The 16,639-nt window shown below is 48.1% G+C and overlaps 7 protein-coding genes across 7 annotated transcripts; 2 read left to right on the plus strand and 5 right to left on the minus strand.

Annotated features, from left to right (window-relative positions):
• Window positions 1-405: 405 nt before the first annotated feature.
• TRUGW13939_10107 (uncharacterized protein) lies at window positions 406-1,631 on the minus strand (the record flags this gene model as incomplete). Its single annotated transcript, XM_035493220.1, has 4 exons — window positions 406-477; window positions 528-556; window positions 618-805; window positions 865-1,631. The coding sequence occupies 4 exons, from the start codon at window positions 1,629-1,631 to the stop codon at window positions 406-408; spliced, it is 1,056 nt and encodes a 351-aa protein (XP_035349113.1).
• A 1,033-nt stretch (window positions 1,632-2,664) lies between these two features.
• On the minus strand, window positions 2,665-3,908 carry TRUGW13939_10108 (uncharacterized protein; the record flags this gene model as incomplete). Its single annotated transcript, XM_035493221.1, has 3 exons — window positions 2,665-2,957; window positions 3,011-3,139; window positions 3,200-3,908. The coding sequence occupies 3 exons, from the start codon at window positions 3,906-3,908 to the stop codon at window positions 2,665-2,667; spliced, it is 1,131 nt and encodes a 376-aa protein (XP_035349114.1).
• Window positions 3,909-5,317: 1,409 nt separating this feature from the next.
• Window positions 5,318-7,470, plus strand: TRUGW13939_10109 (uncharacterized protein; the record flags this gene model as incomplete). The annotated part of the gene is made up of 8 exons (XM_035493222.1): window positions 5,318-5,367; window positions 5,418-5,713; window positions 5,768-5,838; window positions 5,895-6,063; window positions 6,116-6,487; window positions 6,539-6,621; window positions 6,678-7,041; window positions 7,448-7,470. The coding sequence occupies 8 exons, from the start codon at window positions 5,318-5,320 to the stop codon at window positions 7,468-7,470; spliced, it is 1,428 nt and encodes a 475-aa protein (XP_035349115.1).
• A 568-nt stretch (window positions 7,471-8,038) lies between these two features.
• On the minus strand, window positions 8,039-8,833 carry TRUGW13939_10110 (uncharacterized protein; the record flags this gene model as incomplete). Its single annotated transcript, XM_035493223.1, has 1 exon — window positions 8,039-8,833. One exon carries the CDS (start codon window positions 8,831-8,833, stop codon window positions 8,039-8,041), a length of 795 nt encoding a protein of 264 aa, XP_035349116.1.
• Window positions 8,834-10,044: 1,211 nt separating this feature from the next.
• TRUGW13939_10111 (uncharacterized protein) lies at window positions 10,045-11,987 on the minus strand (the record flags this gene model as incomplete). The annotated part of the gene is made up of 4 exons (XM_035493224.1): window positions 10,045-11,095; window positions 11,146-11,596; window positions 11,652-11,699; window positions 11,759-11,987. The coding sequence occupies 4 exons, from the start codon at window positions 11,985-11,987 to the stop codon at window positions 10,045-10,047; spliced, it is 1,779 nt and encodes a 592-aa protein (XP_035349117.1).
• A 165-nt stretch (window positions 11,988-12,152) lies between these two features.
• On the plus strand, window positions 12,153-13,283 carry TRUGW13939_10112 (uncharacterized protein; the record flags this gene model as incomplete). Its single annotated transcript, XM_035493225.1, has 2 exons — window positions 12,153-12,360; window positions 12,421-13,283. 2 exons carry the CDS (start codon window positions 12,153-12,155, stop codon window positions 13,281-13,283), a joined length of 1,071 nt encoding a protein of 356 aa, XP_035349118.1.
• Window positions 13,284-14,231: 948 nt separating this feature from the next.
• TRUGW13939_10113 (uncharacterized protein) lies at window positions 14,232-16,315 on the minus strand (the record flags this gene model as incomplete). The annotated part of the gene is made up of 7 exons (XM_035493226.1): window positions 14,232-14,781; window positions 14,842-14,900; window positions 14,965-15,080; window positions 15,139-15,336; window positions 15,736-15,935; window positions 15,998-16,088; window positions 16,144-16,315. The coding sequence occupies 7 exons, from the start codon at window positions 16,313-16,315 to the stop codon at window positions 14,232-14,234; spliced, it is 1,386 nt and encodes a 461-aa protein (XP_035349119.1).
• Window positions 16,316-16,639: the final 324 nt, after the last annotated feature.

The following is a 16,639-nucleotide window of genomic DNA, read 5'->3' on the forward strand; positions in this document are numbered from 1 at the left end:
AACGAGTGTATAGCCATAACCTCGGAGTTCGATGGCTAAAGAATCAAAGGGAAAGCAAATCAACGCATTGACGAGTATGATATCTCGCACAATGCCGGAATCGCTTGCGACAGGTATATGAAATAAGAGGATTCTCAAAGAGTAAAACTATGTGGAGGAAGGTAGTAAATGCAACTTCAGGTTTTCCGAAGAAACCAAAAGCACGACAAAACTGCATATGCCAAGTCAGGGCCAGTCCATAGGGTATGGTATTATAAGAGGGGAACTCACATATAAACAAGTACAAATGCTGCGAGCGCAGCATACCCGCAGCATTTGAATAATTCATTCTGATGCTGTTTACAACCCTGATGTATTCTCTTCAGCTTTGTTTGCAAACAACCCGGGAAAGAACTGGCGCCGCTCTCACCCCGACGTCGTCGTAACCACTGGCCATCCGTCTTCGTAGGTCAGGTAGTTGTAACCTAAAAGGGCGTTCTATTACAAGTTAGAATGTCCTCCACGCATGTCATGGGATAAAAACTTACATCTGTTGCTATACCTGTACTCTTGTTGACTGAAGATTATTAGTACTGTGGATTCGACAGTTAGATGGAGGGGATGAGAAAAGAACTTACAGTAGTGATAATATAGTACATCTGGTCCCAAGTCGTTGTTCAAAACACCATTGCTTCCTGGCGCATAAACCTGGCCATTGTTGTTGGAGCCATATACCAGATGCCCGCCGTCGTTCACCAGGTCAACGTTGTTCTTGTCCACGTAAGGACCTCTGACGGACAAAGAGCGCCCTACACGTATAGAGTATCTATCATATGTCAGCGTTTGTCACTTTCCTCAATATATGTATACAAGATCGTTTCTTACTCGGAGCCCGCTGGAGGCAGGTTGTTTGGGTCAATTCCACAGCATTGACCTTTGCTATACCAAAGATAGTAATATCCGTTCTTGTAACTGATCCAGGACGCTTCTTCTGGCCTAGCATCTTGAGAGGTCGACGCAGTCTCGGAGAGATGCTTCGCATCTGGACCTTGTGGGTTCTGTATAGATAATAGATCTCCTGACAGTGGTACCTGCCAGATGTTGGTCCAATAGCTGCCAAAGGTCAAAAAGGAGCCAAGACCAAGCGGCTCAATAATCACGCTCGGATCAATTGCATTGGTCTCATTGAATGGGAAGACATTTGAATTTTCACCACTGCCGGTGTTGATGACTGCGCCGTGGTCCGTCCATGACCCTGATGCAAGGCTATCAGACGTGGCGACACCAATTGCGCTGTCTCGGGAGCCAAGTGACGATACAGAGTAGTAACAGTAAAATTTGCCGTTTTGGTGGATCACGGTTGGTGCCCAAAGGTCGTTGCGATCACCCTTGTTAATGATACTGGGTTTCCCGTTCATAATCTCGCCAACTGATGTCCACGGCCCGCTGAGGCTTGAAGCCTTGCTGTACGGAATTCCCACGCCCGTTTGAAACAGGTAGTACTCATTGTTGTAGTGAATGATGTTAGGGTCTCGAACCTTGTGGTTTCCTGGGATTGCGACAGGGAAACTGTTGGCAGACGTTGAGGGAATGGCTGCGGACAAAGCCAAGGGGAGCATCCCCAGGGCCGTCGCAAGGGCTGACAGCAGCATCGTAGAGAGTTGTAACTTGTTTGCTTCCGTCTAGCAGATTTACAGAGGCGTGGTGTCAGCTGTTAAATACAATGGAGCAGGGACCCAAAATGAGAGGATGAGAGGATGAAAACGGTCGCAGCCACAACAAAGGGCAAGGAAGGCATTTTCTCGACATGGCCGGCGCCTTCCTTCCTTTTCTATCTGAGATTGCTGTTCAGCTGATCGCGCTCTGCTCAAGCCCATCAGCCAGCAGATTGACCATAATTCCCTCGCTGCGGACACGCGGCGAAGGGCCCAAGATGGAGGACTGAGGCAAGGCGCCTGTGATCTAATGGGATCTGCCAAGTGTTCTACATTAGATAGAGTGGTCGAAGTGGATCAGCAGATCATGGAGATGCCCAATCGTATGCAGCAAGGCTCTGTGATCGTCCGGTGTGAACCTAATGTTATGGCTTCTTTCATCCCTGTGGAGAGCGACAGGGTTTCCATAGTGCATAATTGCAGTGAGGGAACAAATAGTGTTGATTTCGCGCTTCGTTGGATCATCCGCACCATCGGCCAAGCTGCAGGCGTAATCAAACAAAATATGTATCGCTTCCATACACCGATTGGCCGGAACGCGCAAAAATCCTCAAATGCGTGCATTTAATGCCCCAGCATCAATTGATGGCGGTGTGCTGAGGTGTGGTAGGACGTGTCGCATTTTGGGCTGCCTCTGCCCTAGATCTGCATTTCGGGTGATTAGTGGACCTTGCTACTGGTGCCCGCCTCAGCGAAAGCTCCCGGATCCGGCCATGTGATGCATCCATTAAATAATGCCCTAAAGATGCCCAGTGGTTGCTGGTTCGGGCTACTCTGGCTGCTCTGGGCATATAGTCCATGTGTTTCTGCACCATTGCATCATTCAGACATGTTGTGATTTGAATTTCTATGAACTAGGATACACAGGAACACGCCTCAGCAACCACAGAACGGGGCAGCGTGACGTCCACGCTGCTTGCTCGCCGTATAACATAGTCAGCTGGCCCAAACCGTGCTGGATCTCGAGTCATTAACCGATTGCTTGGATGTGGTCGGTCACTATGCATGTGTAGATGTCGCTTCCATAGTATATAGTGTTCCCGTCGTCGGGCGACTCCCCGGTGCTTAAAGTATCGCCGTACTGCCAAAACATATCGGCCGCGATACCAGAGGTATTGAGGGCGGTAGCTTGCCAAGGGCCCTCGTTTGCACACTGGTCAGAGCTTGTTCCAAATTCCTCCAAAATGCACGGCTTCCCTACCGCTGCGCAGGCGGCCCCGTGGGTGGAAACCCAACTACTACCCCAACTCAAGGCTTCTCCCCCTAGTCAATATTAGCACGGCGGAAGATGGCGGAGAGAATTCGTGGTTACACACAGCTATCGGGATATAAATGCAAAGTACCAAAGTCGATGGTAGGAATGTTCAAGTTTGTCGTAAAGTCAAGCCCTTCCCCGAACGTGTATGGATACGAACCATCCGATCCGTTCGTAAGGCCGAATCCCTCTATAGAAACAAAAAAATGTCAAAATCAAAACTCTCACACAGTCCCTGGTCGAAACTTACCATCACCGATAGTAACCAGGTGGTTAGGATCCAAAGATTTGATGTAGGCACTCGTGGCATTCACCCAATCCGTGATAACAGATGTGTCGCATCCATTGCAGCGGGGCTCATTGGCCAACTCCCACGCAAATATAGCTGATGATGAGCTATATCGGTTGACAACAGTCTTGATGTATGTTTGGTAGGCTGTTTGAATTTGGCTGTTGGTGTACCAGCTTGTTTGGTTGCCTCCATAAGCGACGACGTAAGCATACATTCCTCCATAGTCGTCCCAGTTATTGACGAAGTTGATGATCAATTTGACTCCTCGGGACTCGGCTGAACTGACAACATAATCAAGTTTCTGGAGGCCATCGGTTCCTGTGTTAATGGTGGACGTGCCGTTTGCATGAAGCTGGAACCAGACTGTCCCAGAAGCCGGAATTGTATTGACATCATTAAATCCCCAAATTCGAAGTATCTTCAGGTCAGAAGATGCTAGGTCATCGAGTACATGGTCGACATCACTGTTGTTGTTTAAGAATGCGAGCCAATAAGTATTCGTTCCTGCATAATACGAGGTAGTACCATCGATATTGAAGTCAAGGCCGTCGGTGGTAGGAAATCCTGTTGAATTAGCTAACGAAGAGCCGGTGGCAGTCCGCGACGTAGACCGTGCAAAGGCGTGGTGACCGAAAAGGGTCAGCAAGGGTAAAAATGCTGCTCTCATGGTCACGAATTGATACCAGGTGCAAACCACAGCTTAAGTTCCCGTGTTCCTAAACATTTGAAACTCCCAGGTGATATTTGGGGGGAGCATCCGGGGTTTCTTATAGTCGCGAGTCTTCATTTATATGAGACACACCATTCATGTTGACAAGGTCGGAATATCAAACACGAACAACATGATTTGACGGTCTGGCCGCATGGATATTCATTCTGTTTCTCATCCCCTGGTCCGGGGCTTTTCCGCTTCCAATGTGGTAAGCCTGTCCCCAATCTGAGCGTGGGAGAGTGGAGGATCAGTTGAGCATTGCTTGATATTCGCGGAATGCCGGCAAGAGGCGTTGCAGTGCATCATGAAACCCGCTTTTTCAGCAGGGTCAAAACAAATGGCGATTTCTCCGGAAAAATATGTCGAGATTATCACGGCCATCGCAGTAGCCGTTTCATTCTGGGGTCGTTTCGAGTTTAGAATAACGATAGTCGGCAAGGGAACAACCGGACAAATTTGGCGGAGTCAAAGAAAGCCTTTGAAAATGGGGAAATCAGTCAATAAATCGACCAATACATATATTCACTCACCAGTAATCTCTTCGTCTTTTTTCCGTCGTGGAAAAAAGAGTGGTTTTTGACGTTGGAGCAGAACAGAAGCAGAGACAGCGTGGGGCCTCCGGGGGGAAGGAAGGAGGAAGGAGCAGCCCCGTCCAACAAACTCCAACTCTAATTATCCAACTCCTCGCACAAACTCGCCAATTGTTTCTCTGAACATCGCCGTGCTTCTTCGCCTCGCTTGCAATGCCTTTATTTCTAAAATTCAGGCTTCCAGCGTGCCCATTATCATGATTCATGCCTCCGCAGTCACGATAAGATTCGCGCTACAGCTGTGGAGGGGGTTCCACATCGCAGCTATTAGTTACTCCATATGCTGTCTCTTTCTGCAACCTTCAGATTCCAGAATCAGATACACTGTAAGCCTCATTTCCAATGCTCTGCACTTGCAGAACTAATCGAACTGACCAATTTACTCCCCGATCTCCCTCCAGAACGAGCCAGCTTATTACCGATCCTACCGGGTCCTTGGCTGTCAGACCTATCCAGAGTCCCACAACGCTACCGGTTTAGACTTCAGTCTACCACAACAGACTAGGACGAATACACCGTTAATTGATGGGGCTCGGCTGAGCCGGCTCTCCACTGAGTCAACTCTTCAGAATATATGTAACTATGAATATGCCGGCTGTACTCCGTCTGGCATTAGCCCCACCAAGTCGAGGGGCGGCTCGAGAATGGAGCGTAGCTTGGCGATGCACGTTTCTGCGACAAGCGTGTGGCTGCAGGCCTTTAAGTATCCAGACCAAGCCCGTCTGCGCTGCGACTGTCAATCAAGTCAAATGACCGTGTGATAATGCAAGCACAATGAGTCCCGGGCACATAGCCGATCATGAATCGCGGCGTATGGTGCACAGGTAGACACCTGGATCTACTAAATACAATTCTCACTAATTCCAGTCCATAGCCATGCACATGAAGGGGATATTCCAGGCACAGTTGACCTGAATGCAACTGGAGACGACGATGTCGGTTATGGACAAGCCCTCTTCCCAGTACCGGCAGACGATCCAAACGATCCTCTTCAGTGGCCGGCGTGGAAGAAGAATGCAATTCTCGTCATCTGCTCCATATATTCTTTTCTCGGTAATGGATCCTTGACAGGACCATCAGTCTATATCTCGATCTATGCGGAAGAATTTGGCATCTCTTCCACCACCGCCTCGGGCTTAATTTCGTACCCTAATCTTGCATTTGGCTTTGGTCAGTTCGACCTCGGAAAATTCTCCTCGAACTACAACTGACTGACTGCTAAAGGCTCTCTCTTCCTTGTGCCGCTATATATGAAAATTGGACGCCGACCTGTGACCTTATTATCAATGGCATTCGTACGTTTTTCTACTAGCCACTTTTTTGAGTCAGCCCTAACACACCCACCTTCCAGTTTGTGGGCGGCTTGATCGGTGCCTCCCAGGCTACTACATATGAAGGTCTCATGGCTGCACGCGTTATTCACGGCTTTGGGAGTGGAGTTTGCGAGTCTCTTCCCGTCCAACTGGTCAATGATATCTTCTTCCTTCACGAAAGAGGAAAGAAGTTAGGATATTACACCTGTGAGTTTACACACTCTTCTAGCGTTGTACCAACTCTGATGTCAATTCATAGTTTGTCTCTGTTTGGGGGCAACATGTCCGCTGTACGCTGGCTACATGCTGGCGGGTGGATACTCATGGAGACTGTTCTTCTACGTCGTCTTAGCATTTGCAGCTGCGCTCTTCATCGCTGCCTTCTTCCTAGTTGAGGAAACTAGCTATAAACGACCCGAGCCCGCGATTTCACCTTCTCCTTCCAGGACTGATGAAAAAGCCGATGGGATCATTCCAACGACGACTTTTTCGCTACCTTCCCGCCGACCCTTTATGTCAACCCTAAAACTATGGAGTTCAATTGATCACGAAGCGCAGTTCTTCACTACCATGTTTCGCTCTTTCACATACTTTTTTGTGCCAGCCGTCTTTTGGGTTGTTGCGACTTTTGGTAGGCTCTGTTTAGTTAATGGGGTGGGTTTATGCTAATACGGCCCTTCAGGTATATACATCGGTCTCGGGGCTTTCTCCTTCAATTATGTGTTCCCAATCAAAATTACAGCGCCGCCGTACAACTGGAGCGAGGTATACCATATCCAATCTCTCCATTTTTTTAAGTACTCGTCTGACAAAACAACCAGACCAATTCCGGGCTCATTGCTCTCGCAACATTGGTCGGATACTCTCTCGCGCTTCCATTTACTTCCACTTCCGATCGTCTTGCAGCTTACCTCACGAAGAAAAACGGAGGCATTCGCGAAGCAGAGATGCGCTTGGGAGTTTTGCTATTTCCAATGCTCATTTCCCCCGCTGGTTTGATCGTGTTTGGGTTCACCGCACAACGCAACCTTCACTGGTTCGGTTACTTCGCCGGTGTCGCCATGGACCAGTTCGGCTCATACTTTTATTTCACCTTTACCCTCGCATATGCCGTTGACTCGTACTATGCAAATACCTCTGAGATGCTCATTGCAATGAATCTTGGCAAGCAGGCTATTTCATTTGGTATGAGTTTGTACCTCTTGGACTGGGTGATGGAACGAGGCTATCTCATTGTCATTGCTGGCATTTTCTGTGCCGTCCTTCTCGCTAATAATATATCCGTTGTCATTTTCATGGTCTTTGGCAAGAGGATTCGTCGATATACAACCAAATCATGGCTAGGAAGATTACACGCCCGCACTGCGACGAAAAATATGACTCACTAAGAGTGTTGCCCTTGATGATGAAAATTATGCTTCTATTCACTATAGTAACATGCATGCATATGAATTAGCTTTATCAAAGATATTCACGGTATTCAAATTTCTACCAGTTGACAACTAAAACACTGTATAAAGTGTACTACAAGTGTCAACCAGTATAGAGGTAGCATTCATTCAACGGTTAACTGAACGTGCAATACGTGTAGGCAAAGAACAATCAAGCATGTAGATATCAATTGATTATGACATATAAGTCGTTTGATCTCTAAATGGTTGAAGTATAGACCTAACAGATCTTTACAAATCCAGAAACCAAAAAACAGAGAAAACAGGACACAATGGGACGGAAATCTATATTCTTCGGATAAATTGCATCCGCCACCACACACCATAAATAGCCATGTGTAGTGCAACGAATTTGCTATCTTGGATAAATACAATCTTTATTTGGTTCGCAGCCTGTGTGATATGAAGAAGTCAAAAAAAAAACCGAGGAAAACACTGATTGAAATTGAATTTTTCAATCAAAAACACAAGAGAAATGAACGTGTAACTGGGGGGTCTATATTTCGCGCCTCTCTTTCGTCCTTCTCTGCTCCTCCTTCGCTACCCACGGTTACAGAAACGTGGGACATTGGCTAGACTAGGTTATGTTGAAAAAAAAAATCATGGTAGAAAACATTGTTGTCTTGTTCCCCGTCGTCTTTGTCTTTGTTGCTTGCGGCGTATATATGTTTCTCTGCTGTGAGAGCCGAGGGAGAAGAAGCCGAGAAATGTTTTGGGCGATAGATGGTGCCTTAAAGGCCGGGAGCTGCGCCGGCGCCGCCTAACAGGCCGGTCACTTCACCGACCAGACCGCCAACTCCAGCGTCAGCGGAAGGCGAAGGAGTAGGCGTTGGCACAGGAGGCTCAGGGAAAGGAGGCTCGGGGGAGCCAGGAGCAGGAGGCGCGGGGAAACCAGGAGCAGAGGGCCCAGGGAAACCTTCAGCAGATGGGACCGAGTCACGGCGAGCAGCAGGGGTCGGGAAAGGAGGCTCCGGGAACGGGGGCGCAGGGAAGCCAGAAGGCTCGGGGAAGTGTCTCCGGGCAACTGAAGGTGTCACCTCAGGGGAAGGAGGCGCAGGGAATGGAGGCTCCGGAAAGCCAGAAGGAGGGAATGGAGGAGCAGGGAACGGCGGCACAGGGAACCCAGATGGTTCTGGGAACTGTCTGCGAGCAACTGAAGGTGTAGGGAAGGGAGGCTCTGGGAATGGAGGCTCTGGAAAGCCAGAAGGAGGGAATGGAGGAGCAGGGAACGGCGGTACAGGGAACCCAGAAGGCTCAGGGAACTGTCTGCGAGCAACTGAAGGGGTCACTCCAGGGAATGGCGGCTCCGGGAATGGAGGCTCTGGAAAGCCAGAAGGGGGGAATGGAGGAGCAGGGAACGGCGGCACAGGGAACCCAGATGGTTCTGGGAACTGTCTGCGAGCAACTGCAGGGGTCGATGGCTCCGGGACTGGCGGTTGAGGCTCGATAGGAGCAGGAGGCCAGAAAGGCAGAGCCAGGGCGACTTCGGCGACAGCGAACACGGCGGCGGCAGATGTGAACTTCATGTTGACTATTATTATTATTATTATTATCTAGAGGCAATCCGAAAGTCAGCAGATGTAAAAAGATGTTGTATGATCAAGAGAATGTCTTTGGTATATGCACATACATGGTTTGATCAGGGATAGAAAGGCCCAATCAGTTCCGTTAGTGTTTGATGACTTTGATACCGATGATGGGAAAGAGAATAATCAATGGACCAGAAGAAGCGTTTATTTATATGTCTGGCCTGACGCCTAGACGGCCAGTCCAGCAGCATATCCAGGCACTGTATTCCGCTTCTGTAGATCTGTCGATCACCGAGTATATTGACACCCGGTGAACCTGCGGAGACAGACTGTTTTCGAATTGCTCGATGAGCAATCTCGTAGTAACAAGCTCGAATGTGTATAAACTGAATGAGGTAACTCCGTACTCCGTCTTGCTTCACAGTCCATTTCGGTACCGGAGACCAAAAAACGCTTCATTATATTCGCACACAAGAAACGGGCTCCGATAAATCACCACAGCGCTCGATTGACGTGTTATTTTCTCCAGATAATCTAATGTCAAGACCGATACGCAAGTCCCAGCCAGGACGTATCCACATTTGAAGAACATGGAGTGATACGCGGAGCAGCGAGGGAGTTCTAGGCCAGAAGTGATGGACAGAAAAGTTAACCTAATCGTAGGGGCGATCATAATAATTAACGCTAGTCTGCTAAATAGACTCGGTTTAGCTGCGTCGGAGATGGGCAGCCAGGCTTCGGAGCCCAAAGGTCGATCTATTTAGCAACCAGCCAGCTTCCGACAGAGATACTCCGTACTCCGAGTTTAGTAGCAAGGTTGGTCGCTGTACGTACCTTTTCTATAATAGATCTCCCAGTTAATATTTGTGCATGTTGCGATTGTGTTTTGACTAGTAGTGAGTTGCCTTTTAGCACGTCATCTTTCTGCTTGACCTTTTCAAATCACATAATACTCCGTGATGTTCATGCGAAGCTTCAATCTTGACTTACTCCCATGCGATCTGTATTATTAAAAAATAAAATACATCATATCGCTAATGAAAAAAAAAGGCATAACGGTACATTGTCCTCGAATTCTCAACGCCAGATCCACATCCTGCCAAGGCATACGCCATGCAAAGGGAATATTAACTAATACATGCTCATGTAAAAGAATGCCCAGGGTAATAAAAAAAAACTCATAATGTATGATGTCCATAGTCTTCAGGTCAATAGTTCATAAGTTGCATACCGCCGCCAGAATTTCCATGGCCGTTGTGGTTGTCATGTCCGCCATCATTGTTCGGTTGTTGATGATCATCAAGAGAACGATAACCACCAGGGCCACCACCGCGCCCGCGGCCTCGCCCTCCACCGCGTGAGTTTCCTCTTCCACGGCCACCACCAGAACCGCGACCTCCTCGACCACGGCCTCGGGTGCTGCCGGGATAGGGCCGGTTGTAAGGTGAATTGTCCGAAAGCGGTTGGTAAGAATTATTACCACGGGTGTCCCTATTATAAGTGTCTTCGTCTTGACGGCCTTGTGGACGACGTCTTTTATTGCTCTTGTTCGCAAATGGGGGCTCCCAGTCACCATCTTTTGCCTCCTCTTCAACCCGTAGGACTGCTCTTTCGCCTACAGTAGTCTCGATGACAAGGGCTTTCTCCGGCGAGACGGGTTGCCAGTTTTGAATTCGACTAGAATCAATGGGGCGAACCCCCTTATAGTGCCCAAGCACTATCATGGGTGTATGGTTTTCGGTGTAGTAAGGCGCATTTGAAGGAACTGGCTGGACTCGTGCCGCCCACAGCTTGTGCTCCCAATGACCAATGCCAGTGACCTGCCATTTGAGTTTCTTGCCAACACCACCGACCTTGTCAAGAATAGATGATGGCGCAGGTCGCGGAAGGATCATTATGTTGTTGGCCAAGCACTTTATATCACGGCTGTCTGCTGCCCCAGGGGGTAATGCAAAGTGTAGCAACTCAGATACTAAGAGAGATGAGTCTGTGTTATTAATGAGATAGCCGGTATAGAAGACAGTGCGATGTATTTTCAATCGACCGTAGTTGGATCTGGTCAAGTTTCGAGCAGGATCACGGAATCGCGTGTTGTGGGTATTAATCAGTCTTTGAATCTCGGCAACTTCGGTGACCGGGTCCAGATAACGAGTGCCTTCAGCAATGTGTATGACTTCTGCCACAATAGGTTTTCTGCTATTTTGGGTCTCGAGATATATCCGATTGATTTTTTCAAAATACTCACGGAATTCCTTGACACTTTAAAAGAGGGTTAGCCAGCCCAATAGAAGAATTCCCAGGACACATACTGCTTAATACGGTCGTCGTAAACACAGATCTCGTCTGCCTCGTGGTAAGTGACTATTAAGTCTTCGAAAAAGGATTGCTTGAAAGAAATCGTTGTGGGAAAGTGTTGACCATTTGGTCCAACTTCTGGTTTCAAACAGATCAAGTCGAATTCAAGCTTCTTACTAGCGACGATCCGTTTGACAATGTCGGTAAAGTTCGCTTCGCCACGACCGGTAAGAAGAACTGTCAAGGCATCCTTTTGCTTCATACTCAGTTCCACCAGCTCAACTACCTTGTCGTTCCACCATCCTTCCCAAGCGCGGGTTTCTTCCACATCAGCGCCTTCTCCGGTTGCTAATAGAACGTTTCGATCGTGCCACCATCCTCCTCCGGCAAAGGTTTCGTAGGTCTGGAGGAAGCCAATTGTTGATCCAATCCACACTTGAGGGTTGGGGAGAGGACTTCTGAACACTGTGCAGTCTTAGCTCATGTTCGCTCGGTAAAAAATAGTATGGCCAATATTCACATGTATTATCGAAATCATAAACGTGGATCGTTTTGATCTGCAAAACATCTAAGAGTCCGTCAGTTAGCTCGTATGGACAAAGGGAATTAGCACACAAAGGCTTGTACCAGGAAGTTCTTTTCCGGCCACCGACCATCTCTTCAGGCTAGTTATTGTGTGCGCGGATGGTTGTCGCGAGTCGACAAACGCAGACCCGTTGAACTGCGGCATTGCCACCTGTTGGGGAGGGCGAGACGAACGAAGATCGCCTACAACACTTTTGGCTGATCTCAGCAGAGCATTGCGAGGGGTCTCTGTGATCCTCATCTGCAAAGCCGGAGTGTTGACCTTAACCATGGTGGAGGAAAAAGAGCAGCCGCGCGGAAAACGTGACTTCGCCTCGCGGGCGATTCGCCGCACCTGCCTCGGATAACGATCCACCGCTTTTATCACCACGAGCTCCCCAGCCCTCATTATGGACAATCAGTGACTAGGCGCGCCATTCAGTTCTTCTTGTTGTCCATGCCTGACGATGCCAACTTACAGCAAGAAATCCTCAGCAAGACTCTCCTAGAGGTAGCCCATGAGGACCAGGATGGCGCTGCCAGCCCTTGCGTCATATGCCTAGACTCCATTACTGAGGCTGCTATCACGGTCCCCTGCAAGCATGCCAATTTCGACTTCTTGTGCCTGACAAGCTGGCTTCAACAGCGTCGTGCTTGTCCATTATGTATGTTTTATTTTCTTCGCTTTCGAGTCTTTGAATGCGCCTGACAGTGCCTTGCCTTAGGTAAAACCGAAGTGACCGCCGTGAAATACGAGCTTCAATCAGAAAAGCCGAAACTATACGTGCTTCCCCCGGAAAGCGAAGATTCAAAAGCTGCGTCATCCTCTCGCCTATCCGAACCGAATCGTCCTCGTCCGTATTATAACAGGCGACAGCCTCGCAGGCGACCATATCGGCCACCAACAACGGACGATGACGCACTGCCGCGACGTCGCCATGTGTATCGCCACGGGCTCTTCTCACTTCGCGTTGGCTCAAACAGGCTTTCACAGTACCGGGAGTTGACACCACAGTTGTTTAACGATGATGAGAACCTCGTCTCGCGGGCTCGCAAGTGGATAAGGCGGGAGTTACAAGTCTTCGAGTTCTTAAATCCAGGCAGTGAGGATAGCACGGCGCAATCCAGCAGCGTCGGAAGACCTGGCGGGCAGAGGCTTGCAAGTAGACGAGCAAACAACGCTGAATTTTTGCTGGAGTATATTATCGCCATTCTACGCACTGTGGACATCAAAGGCAGTGCAGGTCATGCTGAAGACCTATTGGAAGAGTTTATTGGACGGGGAAATGCGCGCCTATTCCTGCATGAATTGCAATCGTGGCTCCGAAGCCCCTACAATACTCTTGTTGACTGGGATCGCAACGTACAGTACGAGGATACAGTTCGAAGCCGAAATTCTTCTGCTGCGAGCGAGATCCATGCTCCTGATACCAGTCGACAGTCCGCTTCAGGTTCACCTCGCGTAGATTCGAGGAGGGTTTCGAAACCCTACCGTTCTCATGCAGGACGAGATGGATCTCGACGCCATGACCCTGCTGCGACCGCTCGACGGGTGCAGTATGCTAGAGACCGGTATCAGCCTGACTAGCCATTGATTGTTTGAAGCCTTTTTTTCCTCTCGTCTACTGTTTGATACCCAAGATTACGACATTTGCACTGTATTTCGTCCAATATAGATACTATACATATTGATGTCCACTTTCCTTCGATACTCAGCTACACGCGACAGTATCATCAAATCAATTATATTCTTATACATGCCAACACAATTGCTACATAACTTCTGTAAGAGTAAAAGTGGGTACCGTTAGCCAATAACATTCGATGGTTTTTACAGAACAGAATAATTGTTCGCCTACTTCCTACGTTTTGTACCCTATCGACCACTTCAATGTTGTTGCTTTATGGATTTTCATATTGGTATGTACATTTAAATTTTGAATGAAATGAAGACTGGGAGTTAACATTGAATGTAATATTATCAATTATGATTCCTCTCGGCTAATATATATATAACTTCTACGCACAACAGTTGACAGGACTGGTACCGACATTTAAACATAAAATATTAACATTGAAAAATTTATTAATATTAAATTAATGATTGCATACATAGGTAGGCATTTAAAAATACCAGACATGTCGAAAGCGTTTAACATTTGAATGATTGCAGTTTAGAAAATGGCTGTGGATTGTAGTCCGGCTCTATGGTTATAGGCTACATATACGAGGTAAAATTATTTAGAAAGTAGCGTGGAAAAAAAATATCATTAATTTATAGACACATAGAAAAAGTCCTTAACTGATTAATTTATATAGTACATGGCAAATAAGTTGATGTGCGTGAACAATGGTAGAAAGTTCTTGGAAGCACTCAAAATACATATGGATGCGCATACCATGTCATATCTGCATGTGTTGACAAATTTGCGAGAATATGACATGATCGCAATGAGTTGTGAATTTTCTGTAATTGTAAATAAAACACTCAAAATTTAAGCGGAGACGAAGCTCTTGAGATCTAGGAGCAAAAAAGTTAATATTTATCCTCCCAAAACCGAGGTAGTGAATACTTACTGCCGAGCCAACGAGAGTATTCGGCCTGTTCCTTAGCCGTAAGGTATTCAGGGATAATGTTGGCCAATTCAGTATTGAATCCACGCTCCTCCAAGTAACGGTCGAACATAGACTTGAGATCCTCATCCAGGCCGTTAAAGACAGGGCCGCTGTATTGAGTGTGGCGGAGCCAATCTTTCTCAGCGGTCTCGCCAGTAGCGAGCTCAGCGTTGGCGAAATGAGAAACCTCGAGAATTTCGAAAGTGCCGTCTTGTGCGGTAGTTTGGATAAACAAGGCACCGTTGCCCGGCTTCTCGATTGTGATGTTGACATGAATAGGCATGCTTTGCTGGGGGTCTTCATGGAATCCATCGTCGGCAGGGGAAACCTGGTCTTCGGGGTGAACGCCCACAGCCTGACCAGGCTGGGCCTGGTTCGCAGTTGCATGCTCATCGAAATCGCTCTCGGCAAGATCATCAAATTCCTCGGCGACGTTTTGAAGGTCGGAGATGGCGAATGTAGCGCGAATGCTGCATGGGAAATAATCGTCAGCCAAGCCATCCACATAAGTTTAGAATAGTTGAGCGTACTTTTCGTTACCAAATTTCCGGGTCAAGACAATGTCTTGCTCTCCAGCAACATCTTTGACCTATATTTGCACATCAGTGAACAAAAGTCCTTTTTTTGTCTTCCATAAAATTTTGTCAACATACCTTCCAAGGGCTGCTTTGAAGATAAGCTTTGATAGCTTCGCTAGCCTCATCTACCGTGGCATTGTTCTTCTCATAGGAGATTTCCTCCTCTAATTTGGCACTAAGTTCAACGTCGGCTGTTTTGGAAAGTTAGCCAATGAGAACATCTAAAAATCATCAATAATGATTGCATACAGTCGCCGGCAGGCTCTCTCAAAACTCTGGCCGTTGAGAAGGCTGAGTATTGGTATTTGGTGAGGGAGGACTGCAATGACGTTTGTCGCGAGAAAGCTGTCGGAAGGCGAGACGCAGGTCGGGCGGCGACCGAAAACGAGCGCGTGAAGGCGCGAGGGGCAGAGCGGGTAAAGGCACGAAGGGACAACATGTTGGAGGCTCAATCTGGGATTTGGATAGAGACTCTGTTGATAAAAAAAAGGGAAGATGGGTTGGATGGAAAAAAAGGGAGTGGAAGCTACGTTGCGGCGAGCTCACATCATCGCAGAAAAAAGTTTGGGTTGCGCTAAGCCCTTGTCGGCAGCTTCTCATCAGCCGGCCCGCCAATCAGCGGCTGCAAATGGACCCACTCTTCATATCCTAGCATACAGTTATTGGTATTTATTACGAGTAAATCGCGACGATGCAGGGATCTATTAACGCTATATACAGCAACATGGGTCGTGAACAGTCGTGCCAGCGGTCATTATTACGGTCATGATAAGCCCTTGGGGGGAAATGTCGATGCTTGTTTCGAGCCGTCCTCGTAAAACCTGACGAACTTCATCGAGCTGAGACTCGACCATTCGCCGTTCCACAGCTTCAATTGCAGGCGCACGTCGTCGAGTGTGATATCCGGCATCCAGAAACCCGACCGATACTCCTTCTCTTCGACCGTGAAGCGTTGTTGAAGATTCTCCTCCCTCTTGCTTGGTGGTCGGCCCTTTCTTCGTTCGTCTTGCAGCTGTTTGACCTCTTCATCACCTCGATGGAGCCACCTGCGTGGCAATAATCAGCAAGAGGAATTTTCTACTGTTGTACATAAGGAAGGATGAGTTACTTTTGGATCAACCGAGTTATCTCGTCGTTGGAGAGAACGAGCGGTTCTGAAGCGTCCTCCAAGCATTCCTGAAAATGTGCCACCCGGTCCACTGTATCGCCTAGTCAGCCGTTTACCCCTTTCTCAATTAATTGCCTGATACTCACAAAAGCTCTGTCGCGCTATCCCTGCAGATGTTATAACACGACCAATGCGATCTTCTCGAATCCCAGCGCGGCGTAGTAATTTGGCGTTGCGACTGTCTTCATGCAGCGCATTAAGCTTGCCCCGCTTCTTGGACAGCTTCTTCGTGATTTTGTTGAGGTTTTTGATCGGCATTTTGCGTGACTCTCTCGCAATCGGCGGTCGTAAAAGCGCTATCTTAACTTGAAACCCGAGTTTCTGTTTTTGGGGAGGTTGTGATAGACGATTATTCTAGGCCTGCAAGCCCTCTTCCAGACTTAATTTTTTTTGGGGCAGAATGATCTCGGGCGGTGAGGATGGGCCGCGGTGGTGGAAAAAGCGGGGAGCGCCGGCGGCGATCACTTCGGGCTGGATCAATCGCGTCCAACGCGTCGTGCAGGGTCGCCTCGGAAGCCTTCACATTCCCCAGGCTCCCTGCTCGATTGCTGCGTTAGTGCCCTTGTTAAATGTTGTCGTAGT

The sequence above is a fragment of the Talaromyces rugulosus genome, chromosome V (assembly GCF_013368755.1).
Source record: "Talaromyces rugulosus chromosome V, complete sequence".
Classification (NCBI taxonomy): Eukaryota; Fungi; Ascomycota; class Eurotiomycetes; order Eurotiales; family Trichocomaceae; genus Talaromyces; species Talaromyces rugulosus.